Source organism: Tachyglossus aculeatus, chromosome 4 (assembly GCF_015852505.1).
Source record: "Tachyglossus aculeatus isolate mTacAcu1 chromosome 4, mTacAcu1.pri, whole genome shotgun sequence".
In the NCBI taxonomy this organism is placed as follows: Eukaryota; Metazoa; Chordata; class Mammalia; order Monotremata; family Tachyglossidae; genus Tachyglossus; species Tachyglossus aculeatus.
The window spans coordinates 79,680,514-79,702,995 of NC_052069.1; the positions used below are offsets into that span (position 1 = coordinate 79,680,514).

A 22,482-nucleotide genomic window follows, 5' to 3' on the forward strand; every position below is an offset into this window, starting at 1 on the left:
GGGATATTATGAGATCATAATTTGACTGCCTGAAATCCTCCAATTCCAAAGGGGACTGCATTCAAAATGATTTTAGTTAAATTTAAAATTACTGTGTAGATATGTACTTAGAATGCCCCCATTCTCCTAAAATGCAGCTATTTTCATTTGAGTAACTTTAGATAGAACCATGTCTTTACAGATAACTACCATGTTGACACTTCTCATATAAAATTATGAAAATAAAATTCCAACCTACCTTTAAGGGGAAAATCAGATGTAAACTAAAGCATATATTTATATTAAATATCAGAAAATCAAACTTTATCAGTTGAGAAAAATAGGGATTGCAAACAGAACAGTAAAGCCTAAAATCAATGTTAAGCTTGAAAATACAGACTGTGAGGCCACTGTTGGGTAGGGACCATATCTATGTGTTGCCAACTTGTGCTTCCCAAGCGCTTAGTACAGTGCTCTGCACACAGTAAGTGCTCAATAAATACGATCGATTGATTGATAATGGAATAAGCACATTCTCTGCATCAGGGGAAAACTTTGCATCAGGGAAAAAGGGACATTCTGCAAGACGTATCTAACTTGCCATTTTAGAATAAAATAATTTATAAAATCTAGATAAATATTAGTTTTACATTGAAAAATTATGTCAAAATGTATTTCTTTCCGTTGTTAAATAGTCTATTATTAAACCAATTTCCTTTTTTTTTTTATAGAGCTGAAAGGGATCTTGAGCTTTTATCTAAATCAAGCCCACAGGCCCCAGGTAATTAAATGACCAAACATACAGAAGATATTCTGATCTATTTTTTTTTCATAAAAAGCCTCAGAGAATTAATGAGAGCTACGTAACAAATCAAGATAAAAATGAATATTTCAGACCAGGAGTCTACAACCTCTCATCCCTATCATCATTAGGATTTATTAAGCATCTACTGCTCAGCTCATGTTACTAAGTACTTGGAAGTATACAGTAAGACTCAATTCCTTCCCTTGAGGAATCTCTAACTCTTGATTGTAGCACAAAAAGGAGATTTAGACAGTTGCATTGGCAAAACGCCTTTAATTAATCATCTCAGAAACCCAGGTAGGGAATAGCACCTGCCATCGCAATGTCCAAGAGGCGATGATGAAGAAGTGGAGGGTGGGTGATGCAGGAATGGACTCAGTCAATCCTATTTGTCAGTTAATTGTATTTATTGAGCCCTAATTGCGTGCAAAATACTGTACTAAGCACTTAGAGTACAAGTGAAGGGCGGGTGACGGTAGAGTGGAGGGGAGGTGATGGATGAGTGGCAGGTGTGTGTGATGCAGGATTATGGCCCAGATTTATCCCACCTCCAGTGCAGGCAGAATGCTGCTTGTGAGAAATTTAAGGGCAGGATGGGTTACTAATAAGTTTTTCTCCTAAATATCCAAGTGCTGGGAAGAGTTTTCAATAAGGTCATTTTGATGATGACAATGAATTTGAGACTTGGGAGAGCTCGTGGGGTTGATGGAGCTAGTGAGTGCCCCAGGCCAAAGTTTTGATCTGCTCCCCTACTACCCACTGCAAGGTTACCGCTCCTGAATTTCACTGTTGGTTATTTAGACTGTTGGTTCTGTAGCTGTATGACAGCAGCAACTGTTGAAACCTTATTATGACCCAGAAATTCCTCTGGGTGTGGCAGAAGCACATAGCTGCTCCCAAATAAGCAGTTTGTGCTTTAACACCAAAAAGTGCAATATAGAAGTTGATCAAATTATATATACATGATGCAGTTTAAAGAAAATAAAGGACAGATCAATGTGCTTTATAAAGTATTCAACACCATTTCAATAAACTGATACATTTCACTATGGTATTTAAGAAGAATGGCTATAGCAATAATAAACAAGTCAAAGCTAATGAAATATAAATGGGAAAAGACATGGGGGGATGCCGAGACTGACTACAAAATCTTATGGAAACTCAACAGAAAAAGAAACACATATTACCTGGCATCATCTTGTGATAATCTCCTTTGCAAATGCTCTTTTTCCCTTAGTTCTTTCTCTTCCCTTTGCTCAGTTTTCTCATCTTGAGTCTTTTCATCATTTCCTGATCCTCTGTTTGGCTTCTTATTCAAATTTTCTGAAATCTCTTGTCTGTCTCCCTTTTCATTCCTTCTTTCTTCCTTCACCTCTTCCTCCTTATCCTTTTCATCCTGCTTCTCTTTCTCCTCTTCTGGAACTACCTCTTCATGCTTATCCCCCTCTTGCCCATCCTTTTCTATTCCCTTTGACCATGACCTTTCAAAGATGACCAAAAATGAAGGCATGCAAACAAAAGAGACAGTCAAGATAAAGCATGCATATACCACAAAAAAGAAAAATGAAACAAGACAGTGTAATGATAATCTATTATCTATCATGAGAAGTGAAATAGGAACAGCAGAAAAGGAAACAATCATTTTCAATTGAACAAAACAGCAATGGTTGTTTCCTTTTCTAAAGACCCTAGCTTACAAAAATAAATGGCATACTTTCTGGCATTTATCAGAGAAACAGCAAATGGCTACAATGATTCAGTAGTTTATAAAGCATATTTTTCTCTCATGTGGCTGTGTGTGGACAAAAGAATATGGAACCTGTGGCTGGATAATAACAACCAAGAAGCAAAATACATATGACTTTGCAATTATTTTACATCTCAATGTAGACATGTAAATGTTCACAATTTGAGTTCAAAATGTACCCTATTCTGAACAAATGGCCACATGGACAAATAATTTGGCTTGTATAAATGTAAATAGTTTGGAAGAATGACTTCAGAGAAGAATATTTGAAAGTTGAACTGGTAATATGTCAGTCATTTTAGTGTTCTAGGACCTAACAAAACATATTCAGCAGAGAAGTCTTTTATGTAAGTATTTTCAATATCAAATTCTAATTTCAAAACAGAAAAGTCCAAATTCTGTAAACCATAATGTATGTGATAGAACATTCCAAAACATGATAGTAGATTCCATTAACATAAAACATACATAGCTTCTTACTAAGCCTTTGAAAAAATGCCTTGCTTAAAAAATTAATTTGTGATTGTTATTTTATAGAAATACTGCACAAAGTCTTCGTAATAATGTGCCACCACAAGTTTGAAACTAGCCCCTTGTACAAACAATGAAAAATCATAAATTCAATCATTCCTTTACTTTGATGCCTACGAATGACTATTTTTTATTAAACTGTACCTTAAATCAAAGCCATTAGGAGGAAAAATGAAAGTAACCTCAAATTCATACAGGTCACATTACCTGATTTTCTTGTTCCCTCTTGGTCGTTCTGACTGGACAGACATGTGACTTGTGCTGCTGAAACGAGATGCACTACTAGTCCTTGATACAGCGGATACATCACTTACATCACTGTCTGAAGATTTATTGGAAATATTATCTGAACCTCGCTGAGGATCACGTCCTGACCGATACTGTTAACAGATGGACAAACACAAAAAAATGGTATCGGTAAAACCACAGGAAATAATCCACTCCCATATTTCAACACTTCCATTACCCTTTAATGCCTCTGCATTTGAAAACCCCACCCAGGAGCTCATAATGTAGCAGTGAACTGTAATTGGGCTAAAACAACAATGCAATTTAGATAAAAACTTGATTCTACATTAATCAATTAGAGCGTTTCCACATACCCCAGAGGCTAACAAAGATGTTTGTACTGTACCAGGGATTTTGGGAAATGACCCAGACTAAATTTCTGGAAAATTAATAAAATTTTAATGACCTAGAGATTTTGATTATCAAATAAAAAGTGGAAATAAATGAATAATAAATCCACAATCTTACCTATCATTGGCCATCAAATTTTCTATTAGGTTACTCTCATCTAAAATGTGGCTCTTCATCTACTTGGGCAAGCATGGATTGCTCTCCATATGCTATAAATTCCAAGTACACAGTAGATGCTTCACAGATATATGGGTCTGAGGCCTGGAATCTGCTACCTCAATCTCAGGTGAATTAAGCCACAATCCATTACCTGCTCCACAGAAATTATTTGAATTTTTGTTCTTGATATGCGAGGAACAAAGTTCTGGCACAGTGTGTCTTCCTTAGCTGCTATTCATCAATATCTGTTCCATGCCCCACTGTCTTTCACCAGTCTACCTTTGTACAGCTGTCTTACAAAATTCTGTGGTACACACTCTATTTTAAGAATTTATGAAACAGAAATCACTATCTGACCTCCCTATCTTTCCCATTACTGAAGACACACCACTATCCACCCTGTCTCACAAGACTGTAAACTTGGCATTACCCTCGACTCATCTCTCTCACTGAACCCACATATTCAATCCGACTCCAAATCCTGTCAATTCTATTTCACAACACTGCTAAAATCCACCCTCTTCTTTCCGTCTGAACTGCTACTATGCTGATCAAAGCATTTACCATATCCTGCCTTGACTACTCCAACCGCCTCTTCATCAACCACCCTGCCTCTTGTCTCTCCCCCACTCCTCCACCTGGATGATTTTTCCTAAAAAACAATCAATCCATGTCTCCCCACTCCTCAAGAATTTCCAGTAGTTGCCAATTCACCTCCACTATCAGTCAGAAGCTCCTTACCATTGTCAGCTTGAAAGCACTCAATCATCTTGTCCCCTCCTACCTCACCTAATCCATACATTTTGCTCCCCTAACACGAACCTACTCATTGCATATCAATTTCATCTATCTTGCCCTTGACCTTGTCCCACTTCTGGCCTGGAACTCCCTCCTCCTCTACATACAACAGACCACCATTCTCCCCACCTTCAGAGCCCTGTTAAAATCACATCTCCAAGAAGCCTTCCCTGACTAAGCCACCATTTCTCCTACTCCTGCCTTCTGTATTGCCTTAACATTTAGAACTGTATCCTTTGAGCACTTGATATTCACCCCACTCTCAGTTCCACAGCACTTACGGACATACCTGCAATTTATTTTAATGTTTGTCTCCCCTTCTAATTCCTTGTGGCCAAGTAACATATCTACCAACTCTGTTGTATTGTACTCTTCCAAGCACTTATTACGGTGTGCTACATGCAGTGAGCACTCAGTACATACCCCTGATTGATTAAATATCATTGACTGTCACTCTTCACCATCACTTTGGGGACATCTTCTGTCACTGTTATGGAAGAGATTCCATATACCATAGAAAATTTACTCTATTTTCTAAAATTTCCAATTAGGACATCAATACATTCTGCAAAACAGCGATAAATCTTCTGGAGAATTTCTTAACATTAAATATAGCCCTTTGGACTCAGTGAGATTTCTTACAATTAGAAATAGAAAAAAAAGGAGGGAAAAAAGCTAAGTGGACTTGCAACAGAAATGACTTGCAATGGAATGCTGCAAAGCAAAGAAAATTGTCCATTCATTATCATACTCCTCTATTTTTCCATTTTCAGAGGTTTTGGCCATTTCTTTACGAACATGGGACTGAAAAACAGACCTGCAGATATTTTTGCTCTGGTAGAAGATTTACATATTTTATTTCATATTAAATTTATCCAATTTTCTGATAAATAGCAGAATTCCAGAAACCTAATCCTTTCCCCAAACATAAAGTTTATCTAATACGAAACAACTCAAAGAACTCGAAAACTATATGCCAATGGGATAAGCCTTTGGACAGCAGATCTTTATTTTTTCCCAAAAAAGTGACATTACCACATCTAAAAATCAATCACTGTTGCCTTGACCTGAATACTCTGAGCTACTATTGGAATACTGATTGAGGCCCAATCTCTGGCGGCTCTCTGTCGGCTCGGCTGGCTTACAGGAACTCTTGGCTTTCTGCACCTTCCTGCCAGGGAAAGGGTGGAGAATCTTTTCATCACGCAAGACTTTTTCTGGCCGTATGCAAATGATGAATCTGGCACCCCACTGTAAACCACAGTGCTTGATGCTCATTTCACCTTGAGAGGACTACACCCCTCTCATTTTTTGCTGTGGTGCAACTTGAAGGAGGTGATTGAAGCTATGAGATTTTGTCTTACAGCAGGATTTACTCCTGGGAGATGGGAGAGAGCAACTTTAATCCCTTCTATCTGTTGCAAGGAATAGGATTAGGCCTATCTAAATTACAAGGGGGAAATTCATTTAAGCCTATCTGAACTAAAAGATAGAGCAGAGATCAACTACATACAAACTACCTCTGTTGTCTATATAAAGAGAGACAGATATTCCCAGTACTGTTACATATTTAAGCTCCAAAAGTAGATGGAATTAACATCTGGTCTGAAACCAAGAATCAACCTAGGGTGATTCCTTGATTGTGTTATTAATTTTATTCTTCGTAATAACTGTAAATATTGTTGTCTCAGGCACGCTAAGCAAAATGTTGATTAATTTGCAACATGGAGGCAGGAAAAATTGAATAATGGAAAATTTAGGTATTCAATAAACTAGTGCTGGGGGCAATTTGAGGGTGTAAAAGGAAAATGACTTAAAATGAGCTCATTTACATGAGAAATGATCTGAAATATGACAGTGTTTTACTAAAATTGGAAAAAATGTCAGAAATACATGAGTTCACAAATCATAGAAGATTGAGAGATACATTCTTCAGGCCCACACTTTGATTAGCACTGGAAATAATTAAGACCATAACTGGGAACGATCTCTCAGGATCTCAGGGTGCCACCCCTTCCTATGTATAAGGAGAAAGGGCGTCAAAATGGTTTTCCTAATGGCATGTTGATGTTTTGTGCATTACTCTCCATTAAAGAAGTTCATGAAATAAAATTTCATCTTTCAGCACAATTTCCTGGTAACATCACCCAGGACAGAAAGCTGCCGAGGACACAGCGATCTCTCTACCAAGCTACCTCAGCCGGCCCAAGGCTCATAACATTGGAGTCACTGACTATATCCGCCAGTAGACACAGATCTCACTCTTGAACTCTTTGACCTCCCAGCTGCCTTCAACATTGTGGACTCCCTTCTGGAAATATTATCCAACCTTCACTGACACTGTCCTCTCCTGGTTTTCCTCCTATTTCTCTGGCCACTCACTCTCAGTCCCTTTCACAGGTTCTTCCTCTGCCTCCCATCCCCTAATGGTGAGAGTTACTCAAAGCTCAGTTCTGGGTCCTCTTCTATTTTGCATCTACACCCAGACCCTTGGACAACTCATTCACTCCCATGACTTCAACTTCCATTTCTATGTGGATAGTTCTCAAATCGACATGTCCAGCCCCGATTTTTCTCCTTCCCTGCAGTCTCCTATTTCCTCCTGTCTTCAGGACAGCTCTACTTGGAAGTCCTGCCAACATCTCAAACTTACCATGTCCAAAACAGAACTCATCTTCTTACCCAAACCCTGTCCCTCCTGTGACTTTCCCATAATTGTAGACAGCATCACCATCCTCCCTGTTTCACTAGCCTGTAACTTTGGTGTTATCCATGACTCATGTCTTTCATTCATCCCATATATTCAATCTGTCACCAAATCCTGTCAATTCAACCTTCAACAACATTGCTAAAACCCTCCCTTTTCTATCTAAATGGTTACCATGTTAATCCAAGCACTTATCATATCTTAACCTTGATTTCTGCATCAGCCTTCTTACAGACCTCCCTGTCTCTCCACACTTCAGTCCATACTCCACTCTGACTGCTGCCCAGATTGTTTTTCTAAAAACGTTCAGTCCATGTTGCTCCACTACTCAAGAACTTCTAGTGGTTGCCCATCCACATTCATGTCAAAAAAAAAAATTCCTTAACACAGGCTTTAAAGCACTCAATCATCTTGCCCCCTCCTACTTTACCTCTCTGATTTCCTACAACCCAGCCTGCACACTTAGGTCTTCTAATGCCAAGCTACTCACTGTAACTCTATCTTGTCTATCTCACCACCAACATTTCGCCTACATCCTCCCTCTGGCCTGGAACTCCCTCCCTGCTCATAACCGATGCTTAATTAATGTGACTGATTGTTTGATAGGTTCTTCCTAACCTCACAATCGACTAAATGACTTTTAGTAATTTCAAAGAGGTCATTTATTTCCTGAAGAACTTAACCTACAGGTTAGCTGAGAAGCAGGTCATTAACAAATGATAGAATACAAAATTACCCTTTAAGAAAAAGGCAAGATAGTAAAGAAAAACTAAATTCCCATTAAATCATAAAAAGAATAGTCCTGCCAAATTATTTTTATAAAACTACAATTTTTTTTTCCGTTTGAGCTATTTCCTTTGAGAACTGAAAGGCTCTGGGTGTTTGAACAAGAATTTACTCTTCAACATTCATTCATCCTTCATTCATCAGACAGAGACGCAGCGTGGCTCAGTGGAAACAGCCCGGGCTTGGGAGTCACAGGACGTGGGTTCTAATCCTGGCTCAGCCACTTGTCAGATGTGTGACTTTGGGCAAGTCACTTAACTTCTCAGGGCCTCAGCTACCTCATCTGTAAAATGGGGATTAAGATTATGAGCCCACGTGGGACAACCTGATTACCTTGTATCCCCTCCAGCGCTTAGAACAGTGCTTGGCAAATGCCATCACCATCATCAACATCATCCAGAGGTTGCCTGCTTCCATCAATCAACAGCATTTACTGAACATATACAGAGCACTGTACTGAGCATTTGGGAGAGTACAGTAGTGTTAGACACTCTGCAATCACACTCTCAATCCCCATTTTACAGATGAGGTAACTGAGGCACAGAGAAGTGAAGTGATTTGCCCAAGGCTATACAGCAGACAATTGGCAGAGCCAGGATTAAAACCTTGACCTTCTGACTCCCAGGCCTGTGCTCTATCCACTATGCCATATAAGAGAAGAAGCATGACTCAGTGGAAAGAGCATGGGCTTGGGAGTCCGAGGTCATGGGTTCTAATCCCAGCTCCAACAATTGCCAGCTGTATGACTTTGTGCAACTCACTTAACTTCTCATCTGTAAAATGGGGATTAAGACTATGAGACCCATATGGGATAACCTGATTACTTTGTATCTGCCCCAGCGCTTAGAACAGTGCGTGGCACATCGTAAGCACTTAGCAACCTCCTGTATCTCCCTGCTTCAGTCTATACTTCACTCTTCTGCCTGGATTATCTTTCTACAGAAACGCTCTGTACATGTCATTCACTCCCTCAAAAATCTCCAGTGGTTGCCTATCAACCTTTGCATGAAGCAAAACTCCTCACTATTGGCTTCAAAGCTCTCTATCACCTCGCCTCCTCCTACCTCACCTCCCTTCTCTCCTTCTACAGTCCAGCCCACACACTCTGTTCCTCTGCCACTAACCTCCTCATTGTGCCTCGTTCTTGCCATCCCGCCATCGACCCCTGGTCCACGTCCTACCTCTGGCTCGGAATGCCCTTCCTCCTCTCATCCTTCAAACTAGCTCTCTTCCCCCCTTCAAAGTCCTACTGAGAGCTCACCTCCTCCAGGAAGCCTTCCCAGACTGAGCCCCCCTTTTCCACTGCTCCTCCTTCCCTCTGCTCTATCCCCTTCCCTGCCCCACAGTGTTTGTGCATATTAGTACATATTTATTATTCCACTTTATTAATATGTATATATCTATAATTCAATTTATCTATTTTTATGCTATTGATGCCTGCCTACTTATTTTGTTGTCTGTCTCCCCCTTCTAGACTGTGAGCCCGTTGTTGGGATTGTCTCTGTTGCCGAATTATACTTTCCAAACGCTTAGTACAGTGCTCTGCACACAGTAAGTGCTCAATAAATATGACTGAATGAATGAACAAATGATAATAATAATGGCATTTGTTAAGGGCTTACTATGTGCCAATCACTGTTCTAAGTGCTGGGTACCATCATTATTATTGCGGCATCATGTTACTGTAGTACTTGACTGTATCCAATATGATTACCTTGTATCTCTCTCAGGTCTTAGATAGATGCTTGGTATATAGAAAGTGTTTAATAAATACTAACAGCATCATCATTAGAATTATCGTGATTCTGTGCTATCGGGATATTTTGAATGTGATTCAGTGAGAGGTGAGTCCCAGCTCAAGCTTGTCTTCCCCTTCCAGACCAGTTGATGCAGACTCCAATCTGGGCTGGACAGGGGTCTGGAGAGCAATGCGGGTCAGTTCCTTGAGCCCTATGACACAGCTGCTTCCCAGCAAGACCTCCCGGCCACACTGCGACTGCAAGAGCCTGGAGTCACCAGCAATAATTAATGCTTCCTTGAAGCCAGGTGAAGCCTTGCAATGCTATTGATTTTCCAGAATCCTCCAACATGGCATTTGGTATTTACCCTACCCTCAGGCCCAAAGCACTTTTTTTTTATATTTAAGTGCTTACTATGTTGCCCCACTTCTCAAGAACCTCCAGTGTTGCCCATCCATCTCTGCATCCACCAAAAACTCCTTACCATGGGCTTTAAAGCACTCAATCACCTTGCTGCTCTCCTACTTCAACTCAGCCTGCACACTTCGCTCTTCTAATGCCAACGAACTCACTGTACCTTGATCTCATCTATCTCACCGCCAATCTCTCACCAAGGTCCTGCCTCTAGCCTGGAACGCCCTCCCTTTTCATATCCGAAAGATAATGACTGTCCCCTCCTTCAAAGCCTTACTGAAGGCCTTCCTTGACTAAGACCTCATTTCCTTTTCTCCCACTCAATTCTGCATTGCCCTGATTTGCTCCCTTTATTTAAACCCCCAGGGTCCCACAGCACTTACGTACATAGTTGTAATTTATATTCATTCATTCAATCGTATTTATTGAGCACTTACTGTGTGCACAGCACTGTACTAAACGCTTGGGAAGTACAAGTTAACAACATATAGAGATGGTCCCTACCCAACAACGGGCTCACAGTCTAGAAGGGGGAGACAGACAACAAAACAAAACATATTAACAAAATAAAATAAATAGAATATGTACAAGTAAAATAAATAAATAAATATGTACATATACACATATATAAAGGTGCTGTGGGGAGGGGAAGAAGGTAAGGCGGGGGGGGGAGGGGGAGAGGGTGGAGGGGAGGTTATGGGTTCTAGTCCCGGCTCCGCCACTTGTCAGCTGTGTGACTTTGGGCAAGTCACTTCACTTCTCTGGGCCTCGGTTCCCTCATCTGGAAAATGAGGATGAAGGCTGAGAGCCCCAAGCGGGACAACCTGATCACCTTGTATCCCCTCCAGTGCTTAGAATAGTGCTTAGCACGTAGTAAGCACTTAACAAATACCAACATTATTATTATTGCTATTAATCCCGGCTCCACCACTTGTCACCTGTGTGACTTTGGGCAAGTCACTTCACTTCTCTGGGCCTCAGTTCCCTCATCTGGAAAATGGGGAAGAAGACTGTGAGCCCCAAGCGGGACAACCTGATCACCTTCTATCCCCTCCAGCGCTTAGAATAGCGCTTGGCACATAGTAAGCGCTTAACAAATACCAACACTATTATTATTATTAATCCCGGCTCTGCCACTTGTCACCTGTGTGACTTTGGGCAAGTCACTTCACTGGGCCTCAGCTACCTCATCTGGAAAATGGGGATAAAGACTGTGAGCCCCACGCGGGACAACCTGATCACCTTGTATCCCCCTCCAGCACTCAGAACAGTGCTTGGCACATAGTAAGCGCTTAACAAATGGTGTCATTATTATTATTATTAATCCTGGCTCTGCCCCATGTCACTAATTTATACTAATGTCTGTCTCCCTCTCTGGACTGTAAGCTCACTTTGGGCAGGGAATTTGTCTTTTATATTGTTATAACTCTTCCCAGTGTTTGGTACAGTGTTCTAAATGCAGTAAGCACTCAATAGATATGATTGATTGCTTGGCACTGGATTAAGTACCGGGATGAATACGATCCTGGCTTGAGTACAGCATCAGCCTCCTTGCTCCCTGCTTCTATTCTCTCCCCTCTCCAGTCCATATTTAGTATGCTGCCTGGATCATTTTTCTAACTGTCATCCTGAATACACCCCCTCACTACAAAAAATTTCCATTTGTTGCCTTTTCTTCTCTACACCAAGTAGAAACTCTAGATAATTAGTTTTAAGGTATTTAATCATCTCTCCATCTTAAATAACCTCTCTCTTTTCCCACTACATTCCAGCTTGCATTCTTCATTCCTTTCAAGCTGACCTAGTCACTGTGGCTCATTCCAGCCTCTCCTACTGCAGCAACTCTCATTCATTCCCTCTCCCCAGCCTCAATCTCCCTCGCACTTTATATCCTGCAGACCACCACTCTCCTCATCTTCTAAGTCCTTCTGAATTTACATCTTCTCTAGGAGACCTTCCATAATTTATCTCTAATTTCTCATGTCATATCTCCCAACTCCTACATCAGCTCTGTAGTATCACCTAAGAACAAGAATTCATAACTCTTTTATATTGTATATATATACATACATATATACACACGTGCATGCATAAGCATATACACATATTTACTATATTGTCTTGTCTTATGCTGTCGAGTAGTCTCTGACACATAGTGACACCATGGACATATCTCTCCCAGAATGCCCCTCCTTCATCTACAATTGTTACGGTAGTGTAACCATAGAGCTTTCTTGGTAAAAATACAGAAGTGGTTTACAATTGCCTTCTTCCATGCAGTAAACTTGAGTCTCTGCCCTTGACTCTCTCCCATGCCACTGCTGCCCAGACCAGGGGAGTCTTGACTTGTAGCAGATTGCCTTCCACTCACTAGCCACCAGCCAAGCTAGGAATGGAATGGGTATGCCTCTCCTTGACTCTCCCTCCTATAATCGAGACTGGTAGAGTACTGGAAACTCTTCAGGTATAATCCTAAATGGGTGTTTATTACTTCTTTCTATATGTAATTTACTTGTATTTCCCTAACCTATTAGATTACAAACTCTTTGAGAGCAGGGATCATGTAAAATGGAAGGAAAAGAAGATATCCCTGCTTTCAAGGAAACCATAATCTAATGAGGACCTTGGAACAGAAGAGGTACATGAAACCATAACAGCAGATGATCTCCACAAGAGAGTGAAAATACAGCAAGGAGACTAAAGGTCACAAAATTTAACCTTATAGGATATCCACAATTAGAGGATGACAAGTAGAAGATGAGAGGTAGAGAAGCAACTAGGCTTAGTGGAAAGTGCATGGCCTTGAGAGTCAGAGGACCTGTATTCTAATCCTGGCTCTACCGTTTGTCAGCTGCGTGACCTTAGGCAAGTCACTTGACTTATCTGTGCCCCAGTTATCTCATCTGTCAAATGAATATTAAGAATGTGAACCTCACAAGGGACATGGATTGTGTCCAACTTGATTATCTTTTAGACTGTGAGCCCATTGTTGGGTAGGGATTGTCTCTATCTGTTGCCGAATTGTACTTTCCAAGTGCTTAGTACAGTGCTCTGCACACAGTAAGCACTCAATAAATATGATTGAATGAATGAATGAAGTACCTACTCCAGAGCTTAGTACAGTACCTGGCACAAAATCAGCCCTTAATATCACTTAAAGGAAAACTGAGCAAGTGTGTGAGCCTGAGAAAATGTGGTCAGAGATGAAACCCAGGTGAGTACCATGCTGGCAAATTTATATTGGGTAGTATTTCCAGGAGAAGGAAGTCATCAATTGTGCTGAAGGCAGGTGATAGGTAAAGGAGGATTTGGACAGAACAGGGCCTATTTGTCTTGGCTAAATAGAGGTCCTTGAAGACCATGGTGGGTGTGATCTCCATGAAGAGAACAAAATGAAAAACAAATTGCACATGGTCAAGAAAAGAGTTGGCTGAGTGGGCATTTAGGCAGATGGTGAATATCAATTAATCAATGATATTTATTGAGCACTTACTAGTTTAATGATTTTGGTTAGCAATGGGGACATGTAGATTGTTCATAGCAGAAAGGTGTAGCAGGTACTAGGGAAGGACTTCTCAATGTAGGAGAGACTTGAATTTGATTGAAGGTAGAGGGCGAGGTTGCTAATAATAGTGCTAATAATAATAACAGTAGTAGTAGTAATTATTATTTTGGTATTTGTTAAGCATTTATTATGTCCTAGAAGCACTTTACTAAGTGTTCCAATGGATGCAAAACAATCAAATTGGACACATTTCCTGTCCATATGGGGTTCACAGTCTGAGGAAGGAGAACATGTATTTACTAACCATTTTACAGACGAGGTAATGTCTTTAAATTCACAGGCAATCTGTGAAAACAGACTAAAATTCATTTTGTGTAAAAAAATATTTGGATAGGCATACACATGGGGGGCTACCACATTGGGACTGCAGGGGGAATCCCAGGGATGTCATCATGACCACCATCACAGCCAGCTAGCCACCAACTTCTCATTTAAATCTTGGATGCCAGAGGCCAGTCAATGAGAATGAGTTTTATAGAGTTTCCAAGTCTGAACAGCTGATCCCAAGAAAATAGCCACCATCACCTTTCTTCACTGCCGTGCCCCCAATCACTTTTTCTTTTATGGTATTTATTAAACACTTACAAAGTGCCAGGCACTGTACTAAGCACTGGGGTGCATACAAGCGAATCATGTTGGACACAGTCCACGTCCCACATGGGGCCTCACAGTCATAATCGCCATTTGACAGAAGAGGTAATTGAGGCATGGAGAACTTAAGTGACTTGCCCACAGCTGACAAGAGGTGGAGCCAGAATTAGAACCCAGGTCCTCTGACTCCCAGCCCTGTGCTCTTTCCACTAGGCCACACTACTTCCACATTCGCCTCTTGCCATTCACAGTAAAAACTTTGGAAGTCAGTTGTTTTCTTCATACTGTTAGTAAAAATCTATTTTAGCAGTTGGCCACCCTTGGCAGAAAGGAAAGGGATACCTGTAAGGAGAGGTTGGAGGGTTTGATTAGGTGATTATAAGATGTGAGGGTGAAAGGTAGCAGTACAGGCAGCTGTGGCCCTGGCCCATGGGAGCGATTCGCCGATGGCAGGGATAGATGCCAACTTCCAATGACGAGCCAGGGAGAAAAGATCAGAGCTAGAGCTCCCGAGGGTGTTCTGGAGTCCCCTCAGATAGGAGGATGAAGCTCATGGTTTATTAGGTCTGTGTGAAAACCATCTAGCATTAATGCACGGTCCACATATCAAACTCTAATGTGCCTTATAATTACTTTAAACTTCCACATTAGCATATTGCTATGAAGCCAAAATCTCCCTTGCATTTTCTACAATGAAATGTTGTCTTTTCACATTGTGTATTCAAGAGAAAAGTTGGGAGATGCTAGCAAGCTCGAGAAGGTTTTAGTTAGATTCGGGGACGATATTGGGGAGGGAATCAGGGGTGTTAGATGATACAACCATAGCCATTAGCTGACATGGATGTCATGGAGTGCAACCAATGAAGTGCTTCTCTAAACATCCTTTGGTACCACTTGGAAAGAGAGAATATGCAATTGACTAAGTCATTCCACTGATCCACTTTGACTTTGCTTATGTTCTTGTGCTTATTCCCCATATTGTTCCATCATATCTACTATCTCTGTAAATTGCACCATTAGTTGTCCTCTTTAATTACCTTTTCCCTGCTTTCTAAAACTGACATCTTCTATTGGTTCATTCATATTTTTAGCATGGCCTAGTGGTAAGAACCCAGCCTTGGGAGTCGGGGGACATGGGTTCTAATCCCTACTCCACTGCTTGCCTGCTGTGTGACCTTAGGTAATCACTTCACTTCTCTATGTCTAAGTTCCTTCATCTGTAAAAGGGGGATTGAGACTCTGAGCCCCATGCAGGACAACCTGATTACCTTGTATCTACCCCAGCATTTAGAACAGTGCTTGGCACGTAGTAAGTGCTTAACAAATACCATAATTATTATTATCATTATTATAAAGCTGTACTGGAAAAATCAAGTAGAACAGGAGGCTGATGGATGCTCATTTGGAGGAGATATCAGAAGTTGAGACATACAAAATGACAGACAAACCACTACAGGAGCAGTGACAGGAAAGACAAAGGAGGCAGAATATTTTCCCATTTTGATACTCTTTAGACAGAATAATAATAATAATAATTTTGGTATTTGTTAAGCACTTACTATGTGCAAAGCACCGTTCTAAGCACTGGGGAGGATACAAGGTGATCAGGCTGTCCCACGGGGGGCTCACAGTCTTAACCCCCATTTTAAAGATGAGGTAACTGAGGCATAGACAAGTTAAGTGACTTGTCCAAAGTCACACAGCTGACAAGCAGTGGAGCCGGGATTAGAACCCATGACCTTTGACTCTCAAGCCCGGGCTCTTTCCACTGAGCCACGCTGGCAGGCACAGGGCTCTCTGCCCTCCCTAAGGGCATGTTGGAGCACCACTGCCTCCTTTCCCCTCCATGCTTTCCTTTAAGAGGCATGCCAATTTGGGCTCATCAAGCCCCTGGAAAGACTCCATTTGTTTGTGGCTTCCCTGAGAGGAATGTGACTTACTTCATCAACTGGTGGCATTTATTGAGCACTTACTAGGTACTAAGCACTTGAGAGAGTACATACAGTACCATTAGAAGTTTGTGCTTCCCTCTGAGGAGGAAGAACAGGGAACCAAAAATCCCCAATTACCGTGCTGGCCAGGAGCTTCACAGCTCTGCTGACCATGAAGCGGGGAAAGGGTGAATGCTAAGTTGCTGTCTAGGGACAGGGTTGGGGGTGACACTGAAATCAAAACTGTCTTTCTGGTGATAATTGTATAAAGTCATGTAATTTGACATGAAAAACAGTCATCAGAGACCTAATTAAGGATCTTCCTGAAGCTTAAATCCAAAGTGGAAGATGGGAACATTGGGCAGAGAAAGTGTTATGACTTTGCTTTCTGCTCTGAAAGTGCTGACAGGGATTGGATGTAGGAAACAAGAAATCAGTAGAAGATCAGAGACAAGAAGATATTCATGAAGAGGAGGAAAACGAGCAAAATAATGTGAATGGAAAGGTGCAAAGGGAGGAAACTGACATGAGACAAAACAGATTTTTCATGGAACCCTGCCATAAGCAATCAAATTTCTGATTGCTTTTGGCTGGACTAAAATGAAGCTTCAAAGGGTGGAGATGGAAAGAGTGGTAATGAACAGGATGGAGAGAAGTCGAGAGTCAGAAAGTGGTGGAGGGAGGGAATGCAGGGAGAGAAAGAAAGGAAGAGTGGAGAATAGAAGGGGACCCAGAACTGAGCTCTGAGGGACTTCCACAATTAGGGGCTGGGAGGCAGAGAAGCTCATGAAAGACAATGAGAATGAGTGGCCAGACAGATGGCAGTGTCAGTGAAGCTAAAGTTAGGTAATGTTTCCAGGAGAAGAAGGAGGTCCACAGTTGTCAAAGCAACTGAGAGGTTAAGAAGGATTAGGATGGAGTGAGGTTAAGAAGGATTAGGATGGAGTAGAGGTCACTGGATTTGGCAAAGAGATATTTGATGACCTTTGAGAGGGCAGTTTCTGTGGACTGAAGAGGGCAGAAGCCAGATTGGAGGAAGTCAAGGAAAGAATTGGAGGAGAGGAACTTGGAGGAGACAACAGGTGTAGACAACTTGCTCAAGGAGTTTAGAGAGGAATGGGAGAGGAGAAGGAGCAACAACTAGAGGGAGTCATGGGGTCAAAGTAGTGTTTTTTAAGGATACATGAGCATGTTTGAAAACAATTGAGACTGAACCATTGAAGATGATGGTCAGAGAGGGAATAAGGAAGGGGGCAAGTGTTCTGGTATGGTGCTAAAGATGGTGTCAGAGGCACAGGTGAAAGATGAATTTTGAGAGGAGGCAGGAGAGCTCACTTGAGATACTGCTGAGAAAGAGTAAAGTTGAAGAAGGGTCAGGAGGAGCTCAGGAGTTGTGTAACTCTCTCTTCAGTCCTGAATTTCCTCTTGCCTCCTGGACACCTCTGCTCAGATCTCCCCGCATTGCCTCAAACTTAAATGTCTAAAACATGTCACGCATCTTCCCACCCAAGCCCTGTCTACCCCTGACTTCCCTGTCACTGTAGACAGCACCACCATCCTCCCTGTCTCACAATCCCACAGCCTAGGCATTATTCTCATCTTTCTCATTCAACCTACATATTCAGTCTGTCACCCTATCCTGTCAGTTCAACCTTCACATTAGTAAAATCTGCCTTTCCTCTCCAGCCAAACTGCTAGCACATTCGTCCAAACACCCTGTCTTGCTTAGAATCCTGCATCAGCCTCCTTGCTGACCACCCTGACTTTCCATCCACCCATCCATACTCCACTCTGTTGTCTGGATCAGTTTTCTAAAAAAACTATTCAGTCCATGTCTCCCCACTCCAACACACCTCTAGTGGCTGCCCATCCATTTTTGCAACAACCAGAAACTTCTTATCATTGGCTTTAGAGCAATCAATCCTCTTGCCCCCTCCTACCTTACCTCTCTGATTTCCTACTACAACCCAGTCCACATGCTTCATCTCTCTTATACCAACCTACTCACTTTACCTCTACCCCATCTTTCTCACTGCCAACCCCTCACCCTTGTTCTGCAACTCCCTCCCACTTCATACCCAACAGTAATCACTCTCCCCACATTCAAAGCCTTATTAAAATTATATCTCCTCCAAGAGGCTTTCCCGAACCCCAAATTCCCTTTTCTCCCACTCCCTTCTGCAGTGGTGACACTGCTTTTGATTTGCACTCTTTAATCACCCCACGCTCATCCCTACAGCTCTTCAGCACATATCTGTAATTTCTTTATTTCTGTTAATGTTTGTTTCCCACTCTAGAACTGTAACCTCCTTGCGGAAAGAGAACATATTTACCAATTCTTCTATACTCTCTCTAGCACCTAGTACAGTGCTCTACAAAAACACTCAAATGATTGATTGAGAAAAGAGAAAGAGGGAGAGAGTAAGCAGAAAAATAGATAAATCAATTAAACAATTAAGTATTTGTTAAGCACTTAATGTGGGCAGAGCACTGTACTAAGCACTTGGGAGAGTATGATACAGCAGAGCTGGTAAACATATTCCCTGCCTATAAGAACTTTACAATCCAGATGCGGAGACAGACATTAATACAAATAAATGAATTGCAGATATGTACATAAGTGTTGTGGGAACGATAGTGGAGTGAATATCAAGAAAAGAGAAGAGAAAATGAAAAAGGGAAAAAGGAGGAGGAAAAAGTGAGAGGAAGGGTGGAAAGAGATGATAGTCATTATGTCTCTCCCTCTAGACTGTAATATCATTTGGGGCAGGGAATGTGTCTGTTATATGTTATACTGTACTCTCCCAAGAACTTAGAACTTACTGTGTGAACTCTGCACACAGTAAGCACTCAATAAATATGAGTGACTGGCTGACTGCTTCTGCCCACAGTCTTCTATCACCAATACCGCCCCCCAGGCAGATGGGGAAGCACCCTGGGAAAGTGGTACATGCTGGGTCTTCCTAGACATTTTCCATCTTAACTGGAATGATGTCATTCTGGATGTATGGGAAACTCCCAGGCTCATCACAGGGTGAGGCAACCAATGTAGCTATGGAAATGATGCTGGTGATGGCAGCAGCTGAACGCCCTCACTCCTCAAATCAGACAATTACACTCCCCTGATTCCCTCTCATCTCATGAAATCTCTCGCTCCATCCCTTCTCCCCTCCTTAACTTCCATCTTCAACTGCTCACTCTCCACTGGTTCCTTCCCCTCTGCCTTCAAACATGCCCATGTCTCTCCCATCCTAAAAAAACCCTCTCTTGACCCCACCTCACCTTCTAGTTATCGCCCCATATCCCTCCTACCATTCCTTTCCAAACTCCTTGAACGAGTTGTCTACACTCGCTGCCTAGAATTTCTCAACAACAACTCTCTCCTCAACCCCCTCCAGTCTGGCTTCCGTCCCCTACATTCCACAGAAACTGCCGTCTCAAAGGTCACCAATGACCTCCTGCTTGCCAAATCCAACGGCTCATACTCTGTCCTAATCCTCCTCGACCTCTCAGCTGCCTTTGACACTGTGGACCACCCCCTTCTTCTCAACACACTATCTGACCTTGGCTTCACTGACTCCGTCTTCTCCTGGTTCTCCTCTTACCTCTCTGGTCGTTCTTTCTCAGTCTCTTTTGCAGGCTCCTCCTCCCCCTCCCATCCTCTTATTGTGGGGGTTCCCCAAGGTTCAGTGCTTGGTCCCCCTTCTGTTCTCGATCTACACGCACTCCCTTGGTGACCTCATTCGCTCCCACAGCTTCAACTATCATCTCTACACTGATGACACCCAGATCTACATCTCTGCCCCTGCTCTCTCCCCAGGTTCGCATCTCCTCCTGCCTTCAGGACATCTCCATTTGGATGTCTGCCCGCCACCTAAAGCTCAACATGTCCAAGACTGAACTCCTTGTTTTCCCTCCCAAACCTTGCCCTCTCCCTGACTTTCCCATCTCTGTTGACGGCACTACCATCCTTCCCGTCTCACAAGCCCGCAACCTTGGTGTCATCCTCGACTCCGCTCTCTCATTCACCCCTCACATCCAAGCCATGACCAAAACCTGCCGGTCTCAGCTCCACAACATTGCCAAGATCCGCCCTTTCCTCTCCATCCCAATCGCTACCCTGCTCATTCAAGCTCTCATCCTATCCCGTCTGGACTACTGCATCAGCCTTCTCTCTGATCTCCCCATCCTCGTGTCTCTCTCCACTTCAATCCATACTTCATGCTGCTGCCCGGATTATCTTTGTCCAGAAACGCTCTGGGCATATTACTCCCCTCCTCAAAAATCTCCAGTGGCTTCCAATCAATCTGCGCATCAGGCAGAAACTCTTCACCCTCGGCTTCAAGGCTCTCCATCACCTCGCCCCCTCCTACCTCACCTCCCTTCTCTCCTTCTACAGCCCAGCCCGCACCCTCCGCTCCTCCGCCGCTAATCTCCTCACCGTACCTCGTTCTTGCCTGTCCCGCCATCGACCCCCGGCCCACGTCATTCCCCTGGCCTGGAATGCCCTCCCTCTGCCCATCCACCAAGCTAGCTCTCTTCCTTCCTTCAAGGCCCTGCTGAGAGCTTACTTCCTCCAGGAGGCCTTCCCAGACTGAGCCCCTTCCTTCCTCTCCCTCTCGTCCCCCTCTCCATCCCCCCATCTTACCTCCTTCCCTTCCCCACAGCACCTGCATATATGTATATATGTTTGTACATATTTATTACTCTATTTATTTAATTATTTATTTTATTTGTACATATCTATTCTATTTATTTTATTTTGTTAGTATGTTTGGTTTTGTTCTCTGTCTCCCCCTTTTAGACTGTGAGCCCACTGTTGGGTAGGTGCTGTCTCTATATGTTGCCAATTTGCACTTCCCAAGCGCTTAGTACAGTGCTCTGCACATAGTAAGCACTCAATAAATACAATTGATGATGATGATGATGATTCAAAGCCTTGTTAAGGGCACACCTCCTCCAGGAGACCTTCTCTGATGAGCCCTCCTCTCCTCTTCTCCCACTCCCTTCTGCGTCATCCTGACTTGCTCCCTTTATTCACCCCCCACCAGTACGACAGCACATATGTACACATCTGTAATTTATTTTTTATATTGATGTCTATTACCCCCTCTTGACAGTAAGCTTGTTATGGGCAGGGAATGACTGCTTATTGTTATATTGTACTCGTCCGACCGCTTAGAACAGAGCTCTGCACACAGTAAGAGCTCAATAAATAAACTGAATGAATGAATAAGAGGAAGAGATGTCCTTACAGTCTCTCTAGACTGTAAGCACTTTGTGGGAAGGCCATATGCCTTTTATATTGTTTTATTGTACTCTCCCAAGTGCTTAGAACAGTGCCCTGCACACAGTAAGCACTCAGTAAATATGACTAATTAAAAGAAGGAAGTAGAGAAAAATGAGGGAAAGATGAGGAGGAGAAAGAGGAGAAGGAAGAGGGAGAGAAAAGGGGTGAGGAGTGGAGGAGGAGGGGAAAAAAGCCTCAAATCCTACCCATGCACATGTATTTTAAAATTTCTAGGACTCCTATGACTTTGTTAGAACTAAGGATAGTTATAATGTCCAATACAGCTTATCCCCACGCTTTATTGATTTGACTAGTTAGCTATTCATCTAGACTGTAAGACCCTTGTGAGTAGTCCTTCTAGACTGTGAGCCCAATTGTTGGGTAGGGACAGTCTCTATATGTCGCCGACTTGTACTTCCAAGCGCTTAGTACAGTGCTCTGCACACAGTAAGTGCTTAATGAATATGATTGAATGAATGAAAGGGAACATGTCTATCAACCCGGCTACTGTACTCTCCCAAAAGCTCAGTAGAGTTCTCTGCCCTATATACTGTAGGCTTGTTGAGGGCAGAGAACATGTCTACCATAGGCTTGTTGAGGGCAGAGAACATGTCTACCAACTCTGTTGTATTATACTCTCCCAAGTGCTCTCCACACAGTACATGCTCAATAAATATGATTGATCATTACAAGAAAGCATTTTTAATCAAAGTAAACACTACTTCTGTTTCATAAAATGCTATCCTAACAGAATGTTTAAAATTACATGCACACACACACTTAACTTTAATAGTCATCATC

General features: G+C 42.3%; 1 protein-coding gene across 45 annotated transcripts in view; it reads right to left on the reverse strand.

Annotated features, from left to right (window-relative positions):
• The window catches only part of RIMS2 (regulating synaptic membrane exocytosis 2), a 748,658-nt gene that overhangs the window by 171,302 nt on the left and 554,874 nt on the right, over positions 1-22,482 (reverse strand). For 20 of the 45 annotated variants that reach the window (XM_038744877.1, XM_038744871.1, XM_038744884.1 and 17 more), the window contains 2 exons: positions 3,270-3,442; positions 1,972-2,265 (listed from right to left, as the gene is read on the reverse strand). The exons of 18 other annotated variants lie outside the window; for them this stretch is intronic. In XM_038744877.1, the coding sequence (XP_038600805.1) occupies positions 1,972-2,265; positions 3,270-3,442 (467 nt within the window). The remainder of the gene's footprint in view (positions 1-1,971; positions 2,266-3,269; positions 3,443-22,482) is intronic. 7 more of the 45 variants (XM_038744888.1, XM_038744887.1, XM_038744885.1 and 4 more) reach the window with 1 other exon arrangement.